Source organism: Coenobita brevimanus, chromosome 25 (assembly GCF_032717465.1).
Source record: "Coenobita brevimanus isolate Jiangsu-jjx chromosome 25, ASM3271746v2, whole genome shotgun sequence".
Lineage (NCBI taxonomy): Eukaryota > Metazoa > Arthropoda > Malacostraca > Decapoda > Coenobitidae > Coenobita > Coenobita brevimanus.
Window position 1 is genome coordinate 9,526,907 of NC_136978.1, and position 23,548 is coordinate 9,550,454.

At 41.0% G+C, this 23,548-nt stretch overlaps 1 protein-coding gene across 1 annotated transcript; it reads left to right on the forward strand.

Annotated features, from left to right (window-relative positions):
• The first annotated feature begins 2,445 nt into the window (after positions 1 to 2,445).
• LOC145393773 (acyl-coenzyme A diphosphatase NUDT19-like) lies at positions 2,446 to 23,161 on the forward strand. Its single transcript, XM_080267822.1, has 7 exons — positions 2,446 to 2,575; positions 2,793 to 2,883; positions 3,446 to 3,539; positions 6,119 to 6,317; positions 11,256 to 11,435; positions 20,776 to 20,983; positions 22,808 to 23,161. Exons 1-7 carry the CDS (start codon positions 2,510 to 2,512, stop codon positions 23,026 to 23,028), a joined length of 1,059 nt encoding a protein of 352 aa, XP_080123948.1. The 5' UTR covers positions 2,446 to 2,509; the 3' UTR covers positions 23,029 to 23,161.
• The last annotated feature ends 387 nt before the right edge of the window (positions 23,162 to 23,548 follow it).

Below are 23,548 nucleotides of genomic sequence, written 5' to 3' on the forward strand. Positions count from 1 at the left end.
AAAACCAAAATTTTTTTGCATAAAAGTACCATACATGGTTAACTGAAATGTTTCTGTATTAGAACCAAGAAAATTACCTAATCTAGGCTAGTTAAGGTAGATGCTGAACAACATTAGTTTGTAAGCAAAAATTAACAAAGTTACAGAGTGCCAGTTTGCCTATGTAGAAAATATGATCCCTTGATCAGTTTAAAAAAAAAAAAAAAAAAAAAAAAAAAAAAAAAAGCTTAGGTAATTCGCAGTTATTTTAGTTTTAATACCTACTGTGACTTAGAATTTCTGCAAATTATAAATAATATCACTTATGGGGAAAATTACTTCCGAGTCTAACCTCTTGGCAAAGTTGCCCCCTACCACCATACTTACTCCTGACTAGTCACCTGCAAACACTAACACCTTTTCAAAACAGTATGTAATACATGTATTTAATGGAAATGAACAATATTGTATGGTTCTTACCTGACTCCGACCGACGACAATGCTAAAGTGGATGGGGGAGGGGGAGTGGCTCCGAGGCTTGAGGCACACTACAGCCTCTCGACATTAGGCGAGTGTGGCAGTAGCAGGGACAACAGGGTGGACTAGTGCGCATGATTGCCGCTAGGTGTGGGTGGGAAGCACTGTGATTGGCTTGTCATGCTTGAATATGATAAGTTACTTCCGGTCATGACTAGCATAAATGATGCTGCAACCTGGAAAACTCCTTGGAAATGAGTCACTTGGGACAGCAACCCTGGTTATCAAATTGGTTAAATTAGTTACTGCAACGTATGAAGCACTCACAGTTTGGCTGGAAAAGTACCACAAGTTAGGAAACTGTGACTAACAAATCCATGATACTTGCGAGTTGACTAAATAAATACATAAATAAATGTTAAAAACAGAAAGCTTTACAAAAATCTTCAAGAATACTGAAATAAACATATTACCAATATTACACAAATGTGAGAAACAATTACTTGATCACTAGGAAGTCACATGTAGCGTATGCAAAAATGATCGAAGTGCTTCCACAACCATTGTAGCCTTGACAGTGACTTTGTAGCTACAGGATGCTTCTGCCTGCAGAGTCCAAAGAAACAGAACTTGGGAGTTTACTGCTGGCTGGCGACCATCAGGGATGTTTTCTAAATTTGTGTGTGTGTGTGTGTGTGTGTGTGTGTGTGTGTGTGTATGTGTAGATAGATATATTAAGGATCAGTGATCATGACTATCACTGGACAGCCTCCAGATGTACCTAAATGTATTTAAACATGTTCAGTAAATTGATAGTTCTGAAATTCATATACCGGTATATGTTACCATATATACATGTTTAGGAGATGTTTTGGTTGTATTCGTTTTTGTTTTTGTTTCATTTTCATTTTTGAATGCTCCAACATGCTTGCATGCATTGGCCTTGGTCACCTAATGGCGGCTCTCCATGCTGCTCAATCCCTGGCAGCCTCCCTGTTAAGTCCCTTAACCCTGAGGTCACACTTAATGACCTCGTCCCAGGTTTATTAGTAAGGCCACACTTAGACTACGCAGTACAATTTTGGTGTCCTTACTATAGAATGGATATTAACTCATTAGAAAATGTATAGAGAAGAATGACAAAAATGATACATGATGTTCGGAACCTGTCATATGAAGACAGACTGGAAAGACTAAGTCTGCACTCGCTAGAGAGGCGTAGAGTAAGGGGAGACTTAATTGAGGTGTTTAAGTGGATGAAGGTTGTGAATAAGGGAGATACTAGCAAGGTACTTAAAGTGAGCATACAGGATAGAACTAGAAGTAATGGTTTGAAACTAGAAAAATTCCATTTCATTATGGAAATAGGTAGAAACTGGTTTGGTAATAAAGTAGTAGACGAATGGAAGAAGCTACCTAGTAAAGTAGTTGCTGCCTTTTCCATTGAGAGTTTCAAGCATAGGCTAGATAAGCATATGACAAATAAGGGGTGGGTATAGAAAAAAAAAAAAAAATCTTATAACCAATACTAATTCATACTTTTTCCTTTTCAGGTTACACTACCATAATCTCCATTATCCTTTCACACTTTCCTATAAAATGTCCACGCCAGTTTTTCTATACTGCGTGGTGTTCTTTCTGACCACCATACAGCATTACACTTCTGACATATGCTGCATACAAAGATCCCTCAACACTTAGGGAGAGCCCTCTCAATGTCAGGAGAGGCAACAGCTCCAAGAACTTTTCCAACCATTCCTCACCCTAGCCACAGAACTAGCTCCAGCTCCACTTCCAGCACATAATATGTCTCCCAAATAACAAAACTCTTCCACACACACAGGAGACTCACGAGCAAGTTCAATCCTTTCACGCCTAACAATCTCATGTGCTCTCCCTGACATACCGCACACATAAAATCAGCATTATCTTGCATTCTACCTCTAATACCACTACATCTCTTATGCACCCACTTGGTAATTTTTTTTTGCATTGGTAACTTTTCTTTTGACTGTACATTTAGGTCAAAGACTGGTATCATTGTTAAGGGAGCATGGCAGGAAGGCACTGGCGAGAGGCGGCCACACTCATACTGGTGTGTCGGGCAGCTAAGCCAAAGGTAATGTACAGGACAGTAAGGATTCTGTATTTCATCTCTTGTTAGATGTGTGGTTTTTGCTACAAATTTGAATGACTGGTGTTCAGATGTATGGCTCTTTTCACTGGACACATTGTTAATAGCTTCTGCTCTTGTGTTTTCCAATTTTTGGATTATATCCACCTTATTTATTAATTTAAATCATATTCGCAGTGTTATCAAGATCTCCATATTTCAGGTATTGGGACCCCTTGATTCAGACTTCCAACTATTATTTCTCAAGCGCAGCCAGCAGAGTTCCTTCATGCCCAATGCTTTTGTCTTTCCTGGTACTGTATACACATTGTAATGTAATAGTCATTTATACTGTTGTCAGTACTCAAGTATTCCATTATATCTGTACTGACTCGGCCAAAATTGTATCTTGTAATATTAATGTCACAAATTTCTGTGTGTCTGTACCAGAGTTTGCCCTTGATAGCTATGTCAAAAATCCTTCTGAGCTCTTCTGTTGCCCTTCATAGCTCCTGCTTCCCCTCGCATCAGTCCTGTTGTAGTCTAATTTAGGAATATTCATGAGTAAATGCTACTAAATATTACATCTGTTGAGAGCCACAGCAAGCTCATTTTAAAAAAGCTAGTACTTGCACTCCTCGAGCAGCATCACACCGTCCTGTTTCACTGTGGTTCCATAATTGTAGTTACTCCACCGTAATATTGTGTGCCTACTAACCCAGATAGGATCAGCTTGAGACATGTTACCATATATAGTACTCATCTGTGTGATATACTGATAAGTTACTGTACAAATTATACGGTATACTGTATGTGTCACAGACTTGATACAATGTTTAGCCATATAATAAAGTAATTGTAACCAAATGCTTTCAGGTGGAGTGATTGAGCCATCTGATTTCTCTGAAGCTTGGCTAGGTGTTTTTGAAAAATATGGCTACTCAAAGTCTGAATTTTTTAAAAAATTTAGGTAAGTAAAGTTCTAGTACATGTTCATTAGTTACAGGCACAGTATAAGAGAAAATTAGGTCTTTGCCATGTTTTTCCTCTGAACTGTGTGTGCAGTCTATTTCCTCAATTACTTGAGGTCCAGTCCCATTGTCAGTTGTGGTGGAGGGAGACTGGGAGCAGCATGTAGGAGGTTGTGAACAGTGCATTATGAAAAAAGGGGGAAGGGATGGACCAAAGAGGAGACGGAGGGATGGGGTAGAGAAATATACAGGGTGTTCCAGAACTTAACATACTAGGACTGAAGAGGAGATGGAGGGATGGGGGTGGAGAAATATACAGGGTGTTCCAGAATTTGACATACTAACATCAGATGATTCCTGAGGTCATTCTGAGACAGAAAGTTGTGTGAACATATGTTCAGTTTGCAACTGTTATGGAGTAAAGTGAATTCATTTTCGACATTCCTCATTGCTGTATTTGTTTGGTTAGTCAGTTCTTAGTGTATTTGTTGATTATCATCACAAAGTGATGATATCTAGGGCTGGTGGTGGTACTATCAGAGCCAAGGGGGTGTGACTATGTGCAGTTTGCCACAAATGTGAGGGAAGTAGCTCCATTTTGTGCAGTGTTTGTGTTTAGTGGATGCATAAGAGATTTAGTTATAGTGCTATCAGGCACACTGCAAAATAATGCAGATTTCATTTGTGCGGAGTGTCAGGGAGAGCATGTAGACACTGAGAAACGTGAAAGGATTAATCTTCATGGAAAGTCTCTTGAGTGTGTGGAGGTGTTTTGCCATTTGAGGGACATGTTACGTGCTGGGAATAGGGCCAGAGCTAGTTCAGTGGCCAGAGTAAGGGGTGGTTGGAGGAAGTGCAGGAAGCTGTTGCCTCTCGTGCATTGAGAGGGGCCCTCCCTGTGTATTAAGGGGTCATTTGTTAGGAGTGTAATGCTTTACAGTACAGAGACTTGGGCAGTAAAGGAAGAGGATACTCATAAACTCAAAACATACAAAAATGATAATGATCAGATACATATGTAGTGCATGCTTGGATGAGAGGCCTGTGTGGCTTAGAATTGCTATTGAAGAGTTGACCTGAATTGAATAATGGATTCCTGGTAACAGGTATCAAAGACCATATGACATTAATGCAAAGCAAAGATATATGACTAGCAATGGAACAGAAATGGGAAAGGAGACATAGAAATGGTTTTGGCGTAAAAGCGGTCATGGCATTGAAGTGGTCTTGGCATTGAAATGATCTTGAAGTGGTTTTGGCACTGAAGTGGTCTTGGTGTTGGAGTGATCTTGGGACAGAAGTGGTTCTAGTGTAATAGTGGACTTGACATTGAACTGAATGCTGGATTCCTAGTGCCAAATACCAAAGACCATATGGCACTAATTCAAAGCAATGATATATTTCCAGCAGTGGAACAGAAACAGGGAAAAGAGATATAGAAGTGGTTTTGACATTGAAATGGTCTTGGCATAGAGTTGGCCTTGGCACTGAAGTGCTTTTGGCATTGAAGTGGTCTTGACATAGGAATGGTCTTGATGTGGAAGTGGTTTTGATGTTGAAGTGGTCTTGGTGTAGAAGTGGTTTTTGCATAGAGGTGGACATTGGACTGATGTGATCTTGATGCTGAAGTAAACTTGGCATTGAAGTGGTTTGGCAACGAAGTGGCCGGGCATTGAAGCAGCTTGGCAACGAAGTGGCTTGATTGGTCAGTTGGATGGAAGACTTGACCCAGGAAAGGAGGAAAGGTCGATGTCAGTGAGAGGTTCTTAAACCGTTCATGCTATGAAACCAGATATGTAACATGATAGAAGTAGAGGGGAAATAAAGGCCAGAAGAAACACAGAAATATCAAGAAGACAGGTAGGACAGAAGAGAAGAAGACAGAAGAGAGAGAAAAACTGGAGACAAAAAGACCGCTTTTAGTTGACTCTTATGACAAGCAGAGATATAGGGGAAGAATTCTTTCTGCTCCTCCCTATGGGGTGATTGAAGAGTTAAGAGGAAGGATTGGACTTTATTGTATTAATGCTGTGATGAGGAGGCATAGATTGATGTGGTTTGGGCATGTTTAGGGGATGGAAGATGACAACTGGGTGTCGAAGGAGGGGTGTGAACATCAAGTGTAGACTTGCGAAAGGCAAACCTAAAAAGACCTGGGAGAGAATCATAGTGTGACCTCAGGGATATGGGACTGAATAGGAAGGTTGCCATTATGGGGCCAAGGAAGGTCGGCAGCTTGATGGCAGGTGACAGGAAGGTGATTTGTTTGTGGCTACTCCTTATGGGATTAAAACATTTAGCAATACACACAGATAGGACAAAATAATGTGGTCTGCCATGAAAAAAGTATGAATTGACCCCTTCACAATAATGAATAAATGATGTCTGCCACCCCTAGACTATTTTATCAGTCTAAGGAAATACCTTATCATTGTGAAGGTGTTAGAAAGAATCTCCCTTGAACTACACAACAAAGAGCCTTTTCTTAACTGAATAAAATTGTCTGTTGGGTGGGTTAAAATATCATATTGTACATTAGATCACTCATTCTTTATGTTGCCATTCCTTGCATCACTAGGACCTCTGCACCTCTGCCAGAATTTTACCGAAACAAACTTGAGAACCCCATCCTGCCTGAGGTTGGGTTTCGGATCTCGGCAATACGGGAAACGTTTGAGGAGAGCGGCATCCTTTTAGCCAGTCATCTACCCAATAACTGCCTCACCCAGGATGAAATCAAGCACTGGAGGAAGATTGTACATGATGATGCTGCACAGGTTAGCTTTACCAGTACAGTAATTTCTCATTTAAAATGCTTCATTAGATATATTTTTGCTCTTACTTGGGCCCCCAGCCTCATCTGAATGTGAACCTAGTGGATTGCAGACTGAAACTGTCCTTCTTCCTTAGCTCACCATCCTCTCTGTGGGGGACAAGGGGAAAGCTGTGGGATATTTGTACAGTTGGGCAACAATAATGATTCCAACACCTAAAGGCATCCTCTAGCACATGCTCTTCATTACAAAGTTATTAATCAGTATACAAACACATAACTCCATTATTCAGTTAATAAGCATTCAGGATGTGCAGCAAAGGTCAGGGTTGACATAACTCAAAGAAGTCTCTTCCTTAGTTTATCATATATATATATATATATATTTTTTTTTTGGGGGGTCAGTATTGCATGTGGACAGATATTAAAGACATACAGGTATTCCTAGCCACAGCATCATTTATATTTTGAATTGTTGATGTTATATGAGGAATTACTGTGGTGCATTAGTATGTGTGATTTAATGGAGGAAGTGTATTTACTATTATATTTGCTTAGCTTTGGTGTAGGTATGTGTAGAGCATAATTAGGGCTAGAAAGGAGGTATGCAGGGTAAAATCTGCATCTCGGAGACTTTTGTTGGATGACCTAAATAGTGCCGAAAGGAAGAATGCAGTACCAAATTTAAGGTGGCAGATCAGATGAAGAGGGAAAGCAGAGATATGGTATCACAGGTGAGCCATGTGTGAAGAATTTTAAAAGAAGGGTGGTGGTGGACAGTGAGGTTGTTAAAGATGCCTGGAGAGAGCAATATAACCAATTGCTAAATGGGAAGTTTAACAGAAACAGGGAAGGTTGGAGTGTGTTAATCCAGTGTTTGGCCTTTGGACTTTGATGCTGCTACTGTGAGCAGGGCAATTGGCAGGATGCAGTTGGGGATGGTGGCATGTGTGTCTGAGTTGACAGCTGAAATGTTGTTGGCATGAGGAGAGACAGATGCTGGTTAGTTACTTATTTGATAGTGTGTGTTGTCCCATATAACTTACTGAAGAGTGTGATTGTAAATATGTGTAAAGGGAAGGGTGATGCCCTGGAAAGAGGAAGCTATAGAGGCATAAAACTTATGGACCATGTAGTGAAGGTAATGGAGAGAGTCCTAGAAGGTATGGTACCGTAAGAGAAAGAGCGAATATTGATGAGATGCAGTTTGGATTTATGTCAAGCAATGGGACTGCTAGTGCCATATTCAGTGTCTGACAGCTTCAGGAAAAATATATAGGAAAGAAAAGGGAGCTGTACACTGTTTTTGCTGATTCGGAGAAAGCCTTTGACAGAATCCTTAGGGAGGGGGTGAAGTGGGCAATGAGAAAGTTTGGGATCAAGGAGTGACTGGTTAGAGATCATGGCTGTGTATGTGGGGGCATGTACCCAGGTGAAAGTGAGTTGAGATTTGAGTGATGAGTTTGCCATGAATGTTGGTGCATCAGGGCTTAGTCTTGATCTTGTTGGTTGTCATATCGCTTGAAGCTCTCTCATGTGACTTTGGAAAGACTCATATGGGAGATGTTGTAATCATATGGTGATGAGTTGGTGTTAATTGCAGAGAATGAAAGGGAGGTGGAGGAAAGATGAGGAAGTGGAGAGATGAAATGGGGCAGAAGGGTATGAGAGTAAACATGGATAAAACAAAAGTGATGATTTCTAGGGCTGGTGGCAGTACTGTGAAAGCAGTGGGAGTGTGGCCATGTGCAGTTTGCCACAAGGGTGTGGAAAGTAGCTCCAGTTTGTGCAAGATCGTGATAAGTGGGTGCATAAGAGATTTAGTGCTATCATGTAGGCTGCAAAATAATGCTGATTTCATTTGTGCTGTGTGTTTGGGAGAGGATTGATATTGTTGGAGAGTCTCCTGAGTGTGCAGAGGAGTTTCATTATTTGCAGGATATGTTATGTTCTGGAAGTGGGGCTAGAGTAAGCTCTGTTTCTAGGGTCAGAAGTGATTGGAGGAAGGGAGCTATTGTGTCTCCTAACATTGAGAGGGCATCTTCCTCACTGCTGTAGGAGCTTTTTATGCAGCATGTGTTAGGAGTGTAATGTTGCATGAAATCTAAGCAGCAAAAGAAGATATTCTTAGGCCCAAACATACAAAAATGACAGTGATTAGATGGGTGTGTAGTGTGTCCTTGAATGTGAGGCTTGGGGGGCTAAGATTGCAATTAAAGAATTAAGAATGATGGGACTTGAATGTGTTGATATTGTGATGAGGAGGGGTAGATTGAGATGGTTTAAGCTTGTTCAGAGGGTGGAAGATAACAGTTGGGTGCAGAAAGTGAGAGGTGTTAATGTCGAGGGCAGTTTTACAATAGGCAGACCAATAACGACCTGGGATGAAATCATAGTGTGTGACCTCAAGGATAAGGGACTGAACAGGGAGGCTGCCAGAGATCAAGGAATGTGGAGAGCCATCATTAGGTGACCAAGGCTAGTGCATACAAGCATGTTGGAGAGGTTGTAAATGATACAGTATGATCCAAAATTGAAAATCCATTCTATTTTTGGTGATGTGGTTCATATTGTCTTTGGGAACCCAGTCTAGGCTGGTTGTATTAAGTACACTACAGCAATGTAGTATTGTACATCCTTGATGCACATTATGTTACTTTGTTATTTTTTAAGTGCTTAGTAAATTGTAGAAAATTTGCATACTGAAATGTTACTCATAAAAGGTGAATTGTCATTTACCATACAGTATGCAGTGCTGGCTTTATGGAATTACTGGTGATAATTTTCATAAACACTTTGACATATTACAAGGATATATTGTATAAGCTATGGGCTTGTCCTATAGGGTAATTCTGGTGAAACAGGTTGTAGTCTGTAGATAAAGTCACTAATGAACATATGATTGGCTCATTTGTATCTATTATTTGTTTCTCCAAAGAAGGACAAAGAAAATTTCTGAGCCAGACCTTATTAACTAGGACATTGATAGCTGAGACCTTGTTATAACAGAGTGATTTGGAGAAAAGGCACACAGTATATCTGCTAGTTTGTTATATGTCTGAGGGACCCGCTGTACCAGACCTACGGTCAGTATATACAGTATATGAAAAATGGTCCACTAGGTACCGCACATAGGACAAGCTATAAGACATCAGTAAATCTGTATTGTATGGGTCTGACTAGCATTCCTTGGTACGCTATATAGTAGATCAGTAAGCAGTACAGAACTAATGGTGGCCTTCATTCCATCCATCCATCCATCCATCCATCATCCAATCCTATGTTTCCCCAAGAAGAGTGTAGGAGCCTGGGGCTAGGCAAGTTGGTTGTTACATTTAAGATTCCATTAGGTAATAATGAAAAGAAGAGGATTTGTCTGGTAGGTCGCTGGATACATTACCTATACCGGATCCTGATGCATTATATAACAGATGTTGTCTGGTATGGTGAAGGGGCCCCTTATATCCAAAGTTTGGTATAAATGGGTCCGTTAAACTGAGTACCCACTGTACTATCAGTTTTCTATTGTAGGTAAGATTTGTTAGGATGGACAAGAAAGGCAGAAATTTTCCAAATCTCATCTTGCCAAAGTAAATCAGAGCCACGAAAAGGAAATGATGATACTTGTGGATATATGTTAATGACTCGCACTGCTGGTCTGTTAAGCATGTTTCTGAAAGAATACAGTTAAAGTTCAGTCCTGGAAAGTGAAGATGCGATGATAGAGAACTGAAAATAATGACCCAAGCAAAAAAACAGTTAGTTTCCTGATTTAGTTTTGCTCTAGTAAGATGATACCATTAGCTTTTATGCTCTTTCATTCTTTATTCCTGGATCTTATTTCATCCCATCTGTAGGTGTTCATTAGGGTTGAGGTGATAATGTTAAAAGATTTCATCACAGAGATGTACTGGTAGCAGTGTTGTCCCACTTTCAGACCTCTCTATCCATCCATCCATCATTCTGTCCTCCATTGTCCCCTCACGTGCATAGGGGCTTAGGGTTAAGTTGCTCAGTCTTGACATTTAGGGTGAGAGTGGACCCCTTATTACAATTACATTGGCAGCATGAAGAGATTATGTATTTGGATTGGTTTGTCTGTCTTGGCAGGATTATGGAAGAACTATTACTGTAAATATAATTGCACCAAATTTTGAATACTGTAATAATTGACGATCATCCGAGGAGCAGGTGATTAAATTTTGGCTAAAAATGGTCATAAGTTGTCGGTCAAGGTCAACACAGTCAGTTTTAACCTGACTTAGACCAAACTTGATGGAGTAGTTGAGGGTCAGGAAAAATGAGGTAAATCCGTTTTGAGAACAATATGTCAAAGGTAATGGATGTTGGGCAAGTTCAGTCTTTTAATTCAGTTTTTTTTTTTTTTTTTCCATTTGGACTAAATTTGGTGTAAAGGTTTCTAGGTAGGTCAAAATGAAATTACTGTACTGTATTTTGAGAATAATAGGTCAGAGGTTAATGTCACAGGACAGTGTGAACTTTTTTTTTTAATTAATTTGGACCAAATTTGTTGGAAGAGTTAAGCATCAGGATAGTATGAAATGTTTTTAGTTTCAGAACAATTGGTCATAGATCAAGATCACCCGGTAGGGTAAATAAATATTCAACTTTAGACAGATTGTTGGGAAAGTGTTGCACTCTGAGTGCTTTTTCTTGTTGGGTTTCTGTGAGCAGTAATCCCCACCCAATCCTCAGATGTAAACCTTTATGGGTTTAATTTGGTTGGGATGCTGTAACCCAGTAGACCACCAAGTGTCTGTTTGGTTAATGTGGCTGCCAACCAGTGTAGTAATGGTTTTGTTGGCTGGACGAAGCTGCTTCACATGTCACGTAGATTAGAGTCAACTGAAGGTAACACATGTGAGTGAATAGTAGGCTCCCCATCTACCAGTAAAGCATTCTACTTATGTATTTTCCACAGTTCCTGACATTGTTCCATGAGGTCGGAGGGTATCCAGCAGTGTGGGACTTGCATGAGTGGATCAGCTGGCTTACCCCTGCTAATTCTAGTAAGCGCAGGTTTAACACCGCATTTTACATCACTTTTGTTGAGGAGATGCCAAGTGTGGTCATGGATGAAAAAGAAGTGGTGGATGTTCAGGTAATGTTAACCTTAGGTAACGGGGTGTTCGTAGGGAACCTCAACTTGAGAAGGAAGGGAACAACGAGTGTAGACGTGAACAGCATCTTTATTTCAGATGTTTTGACATTTAAAATGCCATCACCAGTAATCTGTTTTCCTTTTAGATCACTGATGATGACATTTAATGTTGAAAGGTCCTAATTAAAGATGCTGGTTACGTCTACGCCCATTGTCCTCTTCCTTCCTAATGTTAACCTTCTTCAGTTCAATTATGTATTACTTAATTTCTTTTCTTCACTCATCAGACAATTTTATTCAGCTTAGGACATGTACTTTTCAGAGTGGATGGGGCTAGATACAACATTAAAAGAGCAAGATATGTCATGTGACATACACATTTCCCCCCCTTCCCAGTACTTCTTCTGTTAATAAAGTGTTAAGATCTGTGGAAATTGAAGTTTTGTCCACGTTTCAGGGTTAATAATTCCTTTAAATACAAGATGCCTTCCGTCTAGTAGAAGCAAGAATTAATCATTAAGGTGATCACCTGGATTGAAGCTGTTAATAATACATGCAGTAATTATTAAAATTAAGGGATGTGTTCTTAAATACGCTTTTTCCTTAAAACAGGTAGGCTACTATAAAGTGGGGAAAACTGGCAGATCAGCTTTATAGATATCAGTGGAACTTTAATTGGCAGTTGTCTATACTACACCATCACTGTCACAGTTACTGAGCGATTAGCATCGCTATCTGTGAAGCTGCCAGTCTGTTAGCACCAAGGTTTGAAACCTGGTGCAGACAACTGGCATTGCACAGTTCAGGTGTTCATCCACCTGTTGTGGGTTGGTTAGGAAAATGAGTATGTAGGGTAATATCTAGGTGAGGTAACTGTGGTAACTTGGATGATGCAGCAGCAACCCTGTGTCCCAGAATACAGGGTGAATAACCTGGCACAGGCTCAAAGGCCTGTGTTACAGAGATGAGCACCATGGTTAAGTGCCTTATAGTATCTGTCTCACCTGTAGGGGAGGGCAGTGATGGTTCAGACAGTGCATACCCTGAGAAATGTATGGGACTAGGGCTGTGTGATCTTGCATGAAAGTGGAAGAGTGTGTTTACTTCGACCACATGGAACCTCCAAGCTAGAAACCCCTCACTTTTTGATGCAGGTCACATTTTACGTTTTTTTGCGTCTCCTGTGTAATACTGTAATTTGAGTTTTCGTCGTCGTTTTCATTTTTGAAGGCTCCAACATGCTTGCATGCGTCGGCCTTGGTCACCTAATGGCGGCTGTCCATACTGCACGATCTGTTGCAACTTCCTATTCAGTCCCTTAACCCTGAGGTCACACTTAATGACCTCATCCCACGTCTTTCTTGGTTTACCCCTCACAACCCCTACCCCAATCTTAACACTTCTAACTTTCCACACCCAATTATCATCCCCCCATCCTCTTCATATGCCCAAACCATCTCAATCTACCTCTCCTCATCACAACACCAATACACTCCAGTCCCATCCTACTTCTCAACTCTTCCATCGTAAACCCAGCCCCCCAGGCCTTGCACGCAGGGACGCACTGCACATCCACCTAATCATTGTCATTTCTGTACATCTGAGCCTGCGAATATCCTCCTCCTTTACTGTCCAGGTCTCACTACCATACAGCATTACACTCCTAACACATTCTGCATACAAAGACCCTTTAGCACATAGGGAGAGTCCTCTCAGTGTCAGGAGAGGCAACAGCTCCCTGAACTTCTTCCAACCACTTCTCACCCTAGCCACAGAGCTAGCTCCAGCCCCACCTTGAAAACACAACATGTCACCCAAATAACAAAACTCTTCCACTCACTCAAGACACTCATCAGCAGGTTCAATCCTTTAACCCTTTCATGTCTCCTGGCCACTATAGTGGCTTTCTCGGTAGGGGTCTCCTAGCCACTCCCGTGGCAGCATATTTAGGCATGAGTGAAAACTGTTGCATGAGGCTGGTGAATGAAATAAGGATACGAGCTGCTCACCAGTCGCCTCTGCTTTTACTAGGCATGTGCAGATCACAATATTTTAGTTTACACAGTCTGGGAAGAGCTAATCGTGGTGAGGGGTTGGGTTGGACATATTGGTTTTATTATATTGTTGATCTGGCAATGTTTTTTACTACTTTGGTATCAGACAGTTCATTTAGCAATGGAATATTCTTTGCAATATATTTTTACTGCTCTAGAGGATACATAGCTCTCACCTCCCTCCTCCCTTTCATATCCCCCTTCCTCCCACCGATCCCCCACCCCTCTACCTCCCTACCCTTCCACCCTCCACTCTCCCTCCAATCCCCCACCCCGTACTTCCTCCACCCTCCTACCTCCCACCGATCCCCCACCCCTCTACCTCCCACCCTCCACCCTCCCTCCAATCTCCCACCCCCTGCCTCCCGCCTACGCACATAGCTGCCGCGTCACAGGCAAGCAAGAGATTTCCGCTTTGTATGTCTCAATATTTATTCATTTCCTGGGTGTTAGAGTGTCTGATTGAGGGAAACTAAAGACAGATTTATGAGTTCAGGTTTCTAAGGTTGTTTCTGTAGCCTTTTATACACGTACCATGCATTTATTTGTTACCAAGTGGACATACACTAGCAGTGAGTGTTGCCTGTTTCATTGATAAATGATTGTGTCTCCTTACTTTTTTCTGATTTATATTTCATGAGTTTCTCACATTTCCTGGTTATACTTATAACACCGTCAATTTTGAGAAATAATAAATATTTGATCACTGTCTCTACTGCTGCCTGTAAGTACACAGGATGATACAGTCAGCAACAACAAAATAAACATACATACGTACAAAAGGCAAGCTCGTAGGCTTAACTCCATGTCTTCACCTCCACAGTCCTGGACAGTACTAAGCAAAATAAGAGCAAAGTAAAATAAATTAGTCAGTAGTAACTAGTAAGTGATAGTTTTATAAGGATCTTGTAACTGTTTAGTTTGTTGTTTGTAAGAGAACATCTCAAGAATCATTCACAAATCACGTGAGATATAATGTACATATATTAGTCCACTGTTTTTTATGGAAAAACATGGAAACTAACAATGCAATCATGTCGCCTATGCACCAAGAAATCACAGTCCACCGAAACGGCAATACTCACCACGCTACCACACACCACTTGCTACGCAACTTCCCATCATTTTTGCAGCACTTGTATGGTGAGTAGAGCTCTAATATTTTATAGGCAGATGTGTATTATTTCCTTGTGCATGAATATGATATTTTTTTCTTTATTTGCAAACCTTAACTTTTTTCAAAAAAATGCGTCTGTCAAACGTGACCTTGGGACCTATTTGAGACCTGAAAGGGTTAACGCCTGACAATTTCCACCTGCTCTCCTCGACAGGCCGCACACATAAAATCAGCATTATCTTGCAGTCTACGTCTGATACCACTACATCTCTTGTTCACCCATTTATTACAAACACTACACAAGATGGAATTACTTCCCACGCCCTTGTGGCAGACTGCACATGGCCACTCTCCCTCATCTTTAAAAGTACCACCACCAACCCTAGATATCATCACTTTCATTTTACCTGCATTTGCCCGTAAGCCCTTATGCCCCATACCATCTCTCCACTTCCTAAATCTTTCCTCCGCCTCCCTTTCATTTTCTACAATCAACACCAAATCATCAGCATACAACATCTCCCACGGGAGTCCGTTTCTGAAGTCACGTGAGAGGGCTTCAAGTACCATGATAAACAACATGGGACTCAAAACTGACCCCGGATGCACACCAACGTTCATGGAAAACTCATCACTCAAATCTCCATTCACTCTTACTTGGGTGTGAGCACTCTGCCTTTATGAATATGCCAGGCATCGAACTGTGCATTATCAGGGTGAATCTATGTTGCATGTAGAACATAATATTGCTGTGAAAAACGAATGTTAAACTCTCGAGTGAAACGAGAGTATCCGTCAATTAACCCGCCGACTCCCGTTGACGTATATATGTCTGAATGTGTTGTCAGTGTGACTTCCGTTGACATATGTAAACGCGCTGCAGTTGCAAGGTCCGTCATTTGCATATTTTTTAAATTTTGTGCGTGATTTTTGCTATGTATACACGCGACACCTTCCTCTACCCGATGCCAGGCAGGGACAATGCCTTACCCCACGTGACTTCCCCCCGCCCATGCCATTGTCTTGGCAACTCACCTGTTACCAGTGACCTGGCCAGTAAAGACATGTCGCGCCACGGTACGAAATTCAAGGCCAGAGTGATTCCCCAATCGATGACAATGTGGAGGACAAAGTTTACATAGCATTAGAGGATGAAATAGTCAGAAATGATGATCAAGACATGTTGCCAAAAAAGGCGTGGTATGTTGATGTGTTTGGTGAGTGAAACAATGCTTATATCGTCTGTATTACTGTGTGAAAACCAATATACGCTTGTAGTACATATAAATTCGTACCAAATAAATAAATAAATACCTAATATGAGTGGCTTGGAATAGTTACCCCTTCCATAGAACACGTTTTCTCTGGAGCCGCGTCCCATAGAAAACACAGGCAGGTAAGGGTATTGTCAACTGTACCGGGATTTTAAAGCTCATGTGAGCGATTTCTCTACGAATTTTCGATGTTTCTCATAAAAAGCGGAAGTTTTAGAAAAAAAAAAAAAATTAGAAAATCTGCTGGAATTGGGGGAGGTAATTGGTTAAAAATCTGCCAGGATGGGGTGGGTTTATTACATAGATTCGGGATGATTTGGACACTTGAGGAGGGGGATGGTTCGGACAGTCCAAACTATCCCTCCACTACTACCAAGTCATGACCTTATCAAATGATAACGCTATTCTTATCATTTATATTTGAACACATAGTGCAACACCATTCTTCATAGTTATCAGGGAATATATATTTATAGTTTTATTTATTTAACCTATTGCTCGAAGTGTAAAAAGATGGAAGGGGTATTATTACTTCTGTTTCAGTTTTGCTGGCTGCAATATGCATTGAAAGTGTTAAGTTAGTCAGTCTGAAATAAGGCCTAGACACTGAAGTCAGTATTCCAGAGAGAGAGAGAGATGGCTAATTATGCATAATTTTGAAGCAGAAGGTAAGAGGTTAAGTTAGTTATTGATAAATCTGGTGAAGATTATTTCAGTCACAATTTTTTTTTTTTTTTTTTTTTTTTTAATACAAATATCAAGTGGTTCATTTAGATTCAGAAGTTTAATATTGTTCTTTAGGAAAATTAAATGTCTTTGAATTAATACAGAGCCATACTGATCGATATACGATTGCAGTTTTCACTTATACTATCACCCACACACAAGTCTATTGTCATTTGTTCCAAGATGGCCTTTGTCAGTGGTGGAACAAAAGTGTGGTATTGGAGTTAAAGGGGCAAGGGAAGTATAGCAAAGTGAAATAAGCACCAGTTTAGGTCACTTGAAAACTTGTTTTTAGACATGTCTGGCAGTAAGCAGCACGTAAAGTGCATTGAAGTAAAATAACAACCAGTTTAGGTGAGCTGGAAACTTGTTCTTTGACTTTGCTGGGTGGGTGACCTCATGGTCAAAATCATATCCCCCTTGAACCCATGTTTTACTTGATTTTCTGCGTGTATACTGTACAATAAATCATTATGTGACAGATTTTTCAAATGTTCTCATCATTAAATGAGGGCATCATTATTGTGTTCTGATTAAGGTGCTGTATTGCTGTGCACATTAAATGAGTATGTAGGTACAGTATTTCTTCATTCCTAGTGCTGGAGTGTCTGTAGATGCGATATATGCACTTATTATGTTTGTTTTTGAACGCTTCAGCATGCTCACATGCATCGGGCATGGTCACCTAATGGCGGCTCTCCATGCTACTCGATCTCTGACAGCTTCCCTGTTCAGTCCCTTATCCCTGAGGTCACACTCAATGATCTTGTCACAGGTCTTTTTCATTCTGCCTCTCGCAGCCCTACCCCTAACATTAACACTTCTCACCTTCTGCACCCAGTTATCATTCCCCATCCTCTCCACATACCCAAACCATCTCAATCTACCCTCCTCATCACAATACCAGTACAGTCCAGTCCCATCCTACCTCTCTTCTTTTCCATCATACACCTTGCCCCCCCTAGGCCTCGCACTCAGGGACGCACTGCACATCCACATAATTATTGTCATTACTGTACATTTGATTATGTGAATATCCTCTTCCTTTACTGCCTAGCTCTCACTACCCTACAGCATTACACTCCAAACACATGACACATACAAAGATCCCTTAGGACAGAGGGAGAGCCCTCAATGTCAAGAGAGGCAGCAACTCCATGAACTTCTTCCAGCCACTTCTCACTCTAGCCACAGAGCTAGCTCCAGCTCCACCTCCAGCACATAACATGTCTCCCAAATAACAAATCCACACACTCAAGAGGCTCACCAGCAAGACCATGTCTCCCAAATGACAAGACTCTTCCACACACTCAAGACGGTCACCAACAAGACCAATCCTTTCACGCCTGACAATCTCCAGTGCTCTGCCGACACACCGCACACATGAAATCAGCATTATCTCGCAGTCTGCCTCTATTACCACTACATCTCTTAAGCACCCACTTATCATAACATTGCACAGAATGGAATTACTTCCCACACCCTTGTGGTAGATCGCAATGGCCATTCTCCCTCTTCTTTGATAGTACTGCCACCAGCCCTAGATACCATCACTTTTGATTTATGTGCATTTACTTTTAAGTCCTTGTGCCCCATATCATCTCTCCACACCCTAAATCGTTCCTTCGCCTCCCTTTCATTCTCAGCAGACAACACCAGATCAGCACCATACAACATCTCCCATGGGAGTCCATTTCTGAAGTCATGTGAATGGGCTTCATGTACCATGATAAACAACAAGGGTCTCAAGACTGACCGATGCTCACCAACATTCATGGAAAACTCATCACTTAAATCTCCAATTGCCCTTACCTGGGTGTGAGCACCCAAATACATAGTCATAACCACCCTAACCAGCCACTCCTCGATCCCAGATTTTCTCATTGCCCACTTCACCACCTCTCTAGGGACTCTGTCAAAGGCCATCTCCAAATTGACAGAAACAAAGTACAGTTCCTTTATCTTTCCTATATGCTTTTCCTTAAGATGTCAAACAATGAGAATGGCGTCAGTGTCCCTTTTCCTGGCATAAACCCAAACTGCATCTCATCAGTATTTACCCTTATTCTAATGATACTTTCTAGAACTCTCTCCATTACCTTTATTATCTGGTCCAAAAGCTTTATGCCTCTAAAACTTCCTCTTTCCAGCGCATCACCCTTCCCCATGTATGCTTTAATAATTACACTCTTCATCTGGGACAACACACTCATATATAATCGTATTTACTAAGTCAGTGACTAATCCCACTCCTATAGTCTCCTGTGGCTTTCAACGTATTAGCAGTAAACCCAGACACACCTGCTGCCATCCCCACCTACATCCTGGTTATTGCCCTGCTCACAGCAGAGGTGTCAATCTAAGGCCATGGGGCAAATATTGGATCTGCTGGCTCCAAACCTGCCCTGTCCCAGTCAAACTCCTCATTCAACAACTGGTTGTAGTGTTCTCTCCAGGCATCTTTAATATCCCCACTGTTCACCACTACCCTTCCTTCATCATTCTTCACACACTGCTCACCTATGATATCCCTATTTTCCATCTTCATCTGATCTGCCACCTTAAATATCATATTCTTCCTTTCTGCACTCTGTAGGTTATCAAGTAAAAGTCTCTGAGACTCAGACTTTTCCCTGTATACCTTTTGTCTAGCCCTATGCTTGACAGCCAAGTATTGCTCTCTGTTACTACCCTTTTTCTTCCTTCTTTTTTCCTTAACTGGAGCTTCTACATCCTCATGCCACCACCAAGTTACTATATGTCTTGGTGGGCCCCTTGTCCATCCACACATAAATAAACTGTGAACCTGTGATGGTAGATAGGTTTATGAGGAAGAGGGAGGTGGTGTGCAGTGTGCCTCTGCACATCCACATGCTGTAAACTATGGGAAGAAGGGGCACACATTTGCTATTTGGGGGCCTGAGTTGTACATAAATGCAAACATTTTGGCCTGACCAACAGCTATACATGTTACATAATGAAGTCTGTCTATCTATCTATAGCCCAATGCCCTAATCCCGCAAAGGGTAATCGCAGACAAAATGCCTCCAGGTTGCCCTGTCACCCACCAGTTGACTGCCCTCCCCCAACTCACTCCCCCTCCCTCATATACCTCTCAACTCCATCCTTCCACCTCATCCTTGGTCTCCCCCTCCCTCTCCCTCCCCCTCCCTCCCCTTACTTCACCTACATACACCCTGTTAGTCAGTCTTTCATTCTTCATTCTCTCCACATGTCCAAACCACCTCTGTGTAATTCTCCTAATTTTCTCAGTCACATCCACATCCACCCCACAACTTTCTTTAACTTCTTCATTTATCAACCTGTCCCTCCAGGTCACTCCACATGTTCCTTTCAGGTAACTCATTTCCAGACCTCTTATTATTGACTTGTTCCCCTCTAGCAAGGTCAACGCCTCACTTCCAGAAGTCAGGGTAGGGATCACAATACTACCGTGCAGTGACATCTTAACTTCCATACTAACCTCCCTATTTCTCATCACTGCTTTCAGTGAACACATATGAAGTGCATGATGAAAATATGTGTTATTTAAGTTCTGTCTCTCCCATTTCCCAGAAATGGAAAGATAAAGATGAAAGAAGGAGGAGGCAGCGGTAAACTCACATGTAGTACTGCAAACTTCTTCTTTCACCTTTATTGCTCCATTTCTGTGTCTGTCTTCTTCTTCTCCTACTTCTCTGTTTCCTTCTTGTCACTCTTCTTTCCAGTTTGAGTGGCTCTGAAATGAGTGACAGGCCCAGTGGTTTCCTGTAACCATGGAAATCATTTACAATGCTGGGTGATGTAGAGCCTACTGTGATGCCCCTGTTAACTGGGTGAAGAGGTATAAATGTACTGTCCATTCAGGAACTGCTCCCCACGCTTTGCTGTGGTGAGGCGCTGTCATCTGCAAAGGAACATTGGTTCAGTTTACTGAACAGTGGACAGCCCTACATGGGAGTTGCTTGCCTGTGGTTGATGGGTCTGCTTAGCCAGACTGACTGGGATTGATCAGCAACAAGAACTGAACACTGTTAACTTCTCATACTGGCTTGTTACTGGATCCTATCCACTCCAGTAGATATGGAAACTATTCCAGGATGACTGTAGCAAAAATAAATAAATAATAATATTGTCATGTGAGAACTTTTACACATGATGATTTACAGATTGCATCCCCATGCGACATCCTGGAACAGAGTCACAAAGGGAGCCTGCTTCTACCAATCCCCCAGACCTATGAGATGAGCAGAATTTTAAGTTTTCGGACCTATGATGACCTGCACAGCTTTGCCAGGGAACGAGGCAAGAAGGGCATGGATCATTATTATCCAGTTGTTGTGAAGGCTGCCAATGGCATTGTTTCTGTGTTACCAGGTAGGAGTTTCCATGTTCTGCTTTAATTTAGATAGCAGTCTCTTACTGGGTAGTACATACTGGTATACTTGTGTATAATACTTTATTAAATGAAAATCACTTTAAGGGTATGGTATGCTGTAACATGAAAAAATGTATTCTCAAAAGTTGAAAAAACACACTGATAAGTAAATGTGAGAAAATGTGTCTGATAATGTTAGATTTACCTTCCTGTTTGGTGTATCACATAGCTGTCCACAAGTACTGTACATTAAAGCCAGTAAGAACTAATTTATTGGGTTTTACTGTTGTGTGAGTTGTTTTATATCAGACCCTTCTGTGCACATCCTGATTGGTTAGTATTGAACAAATGGCATATTATGAGAAATGTTTTCTTCAGATCAGAGAAAATAAAGACTACATGCAGTCCTCATTATTAGTAGCTGATACAGTCCAAAGTACAGATATACCCCGGTTTAACGATACAGTTGGTTAAGTAAAAATCCATCGCTAGGCAGGGTATCGTATATCGGGGTAGATTTAACATGTATATAAAGTATAGCAATGCGTTTTTCAGCCTTGGGTTCCCCCCCCCAACCAAGTCCTAAATACACCTAAATGAGTCCAAAAACAAGTTTCTAGCACACCTAAACCCCCAAATAGCTTTACAACAAGCTAAACTAAGCCTGAAAACAGTTTATAAGTCACCTAATCCCAAAAATAAAATCTGAAAATCATCAAATATAAATCTGGAAAAAATCAAACAGTAAACTGTACCCCAAAATGACAATGTTCACCCCACCTGTGACTAAAACACATTAATATAAGTCTAAAAACAGTTCAGAAATCAACCTAAACACAAAAAAGTATAAAATATCATCAAAATCGGTAAAAAAATATATATACATAAACCCATCGTTATAGCAGGGTTTGGCCATCGTTAGGGGGAGTATGGTGGTATTTCTACCCCCATCACTAAGCCGGGGTATCACGTCTAGGGGTATCGTATATCGGGGTATGTCTGCATTAAATGTTATCCATACACCTAGTACAGTACTGCAAATGGACAAAATTAAAGTTTATGAGTAATAGTGTACCTATAAAAGGGCAGTTTAAAGTAATTTACTGTAGATTTAGGTGTTAGGTGGGGATGCCCATCATCCAGTACTTGACGTAGTGCTGCTTACTTCATCCTTCATGTCTGTCATTGTATACTTGTCTCTCTCCTCTTCTCTTCCTTTTTCTCCCAATTTTTCTGTCACTATTACTTTTCTTTCCACTTCAGTTGGCTCTACACTGCCTACTTCTTCCTTCATGGCTATCATTGTTTATCTGTGTCTCTCCTTCTCTCTTCCTATTTCTCCCATCTTTCCTGTCACTGTTTATTACACTTCATTCCACTTCAGGTGGCTCAGCACTTCGTGACAGGCCAAATTGGAAACCATTTACAACGTTGGTTGGTAACCATATAACCAAATACGGTTCAGTAATTGGGTCCTGTGAAGCCTGCTATGGTGCCGCTGTTAACTGGGTGGAGATGCAAATCTAGCATCTACTCAGGAACCAAACCTCCATTCTAATCCCTGCACCTGACTGTGGCAATGCATATTCAGTTGGATGGGAACATTGATTTGCTTCACGGGATGGCCCTGCAGGGGTGGTTGCTTGCCTGCAGTTGATGGTTTTGCATGATCAGGCAAACTGGGGTAGTATTAGAACAACTGTAGATTTAATACTGGAAAAAATGTCAAAAGAGCTGACTGATACAAGAACATAAATACTGTACCTTGCAGACAAGTACAGTAGTTGCTGTGTCCACTAACTTTCTCAACAATCTTCCTTCAGGAGATGACCTCTACCCAGTGCAACCAGACTACGAAGGTAAAAATGAGGAGCAGCGAAGTAAGGCAGCCACCATAGAACAATTGCGGGAGTCAGCCACCAATATGAATCGTGTAGAGATCCATTCATTGAGTGACAGGTATTGTACTGTCAACATTGAGCTTAAGTATGGACATGTTAAACCTGTAAATTGTGTAGAATTCTTTACCAGTTCTAAATTATAGCAGGTTATGCAGAGATATAGCAAGTTACTTGTGGGGTAAAATTTTCAGGTGGTCATTACAGTGTACAGAAACTGGTTGTCACTGAAATCTTTATTCAGCAGGTGTATGTGAAATACATCTTAATAAAAAAAAAAAATAAAAAAAAAATAAAAAAATAACTTTGCTTGTGACTTGGAGCCAGTTTAGAGGTCTGAGTGATGCGTGAATGATAGTGTAATGCATTTCACTGGGCATGTTGTTTGATAGTTTTACTACTTTTGTTCTTTCCTTTAGCTTTGTGGATCCTACCCAGCTTCATCTGTTTGGAGGAAATTTGAGGTAGGAGGATGATACAGTATTATTACAGAAAAATATGGTTTTTCCTTGTGAGTTGGAGTCAAGATTTCATACTTGAATGATATGTGTGATTGTGTGGGCCATTTCACTGAACTTGCTGTTTGATTGTTCTACTTTTGTGTTCACTCCTGTTTTTCTGGATCCTTTCTCACTCTTTGTCTTAGATGGGATATACTGTAGGTTT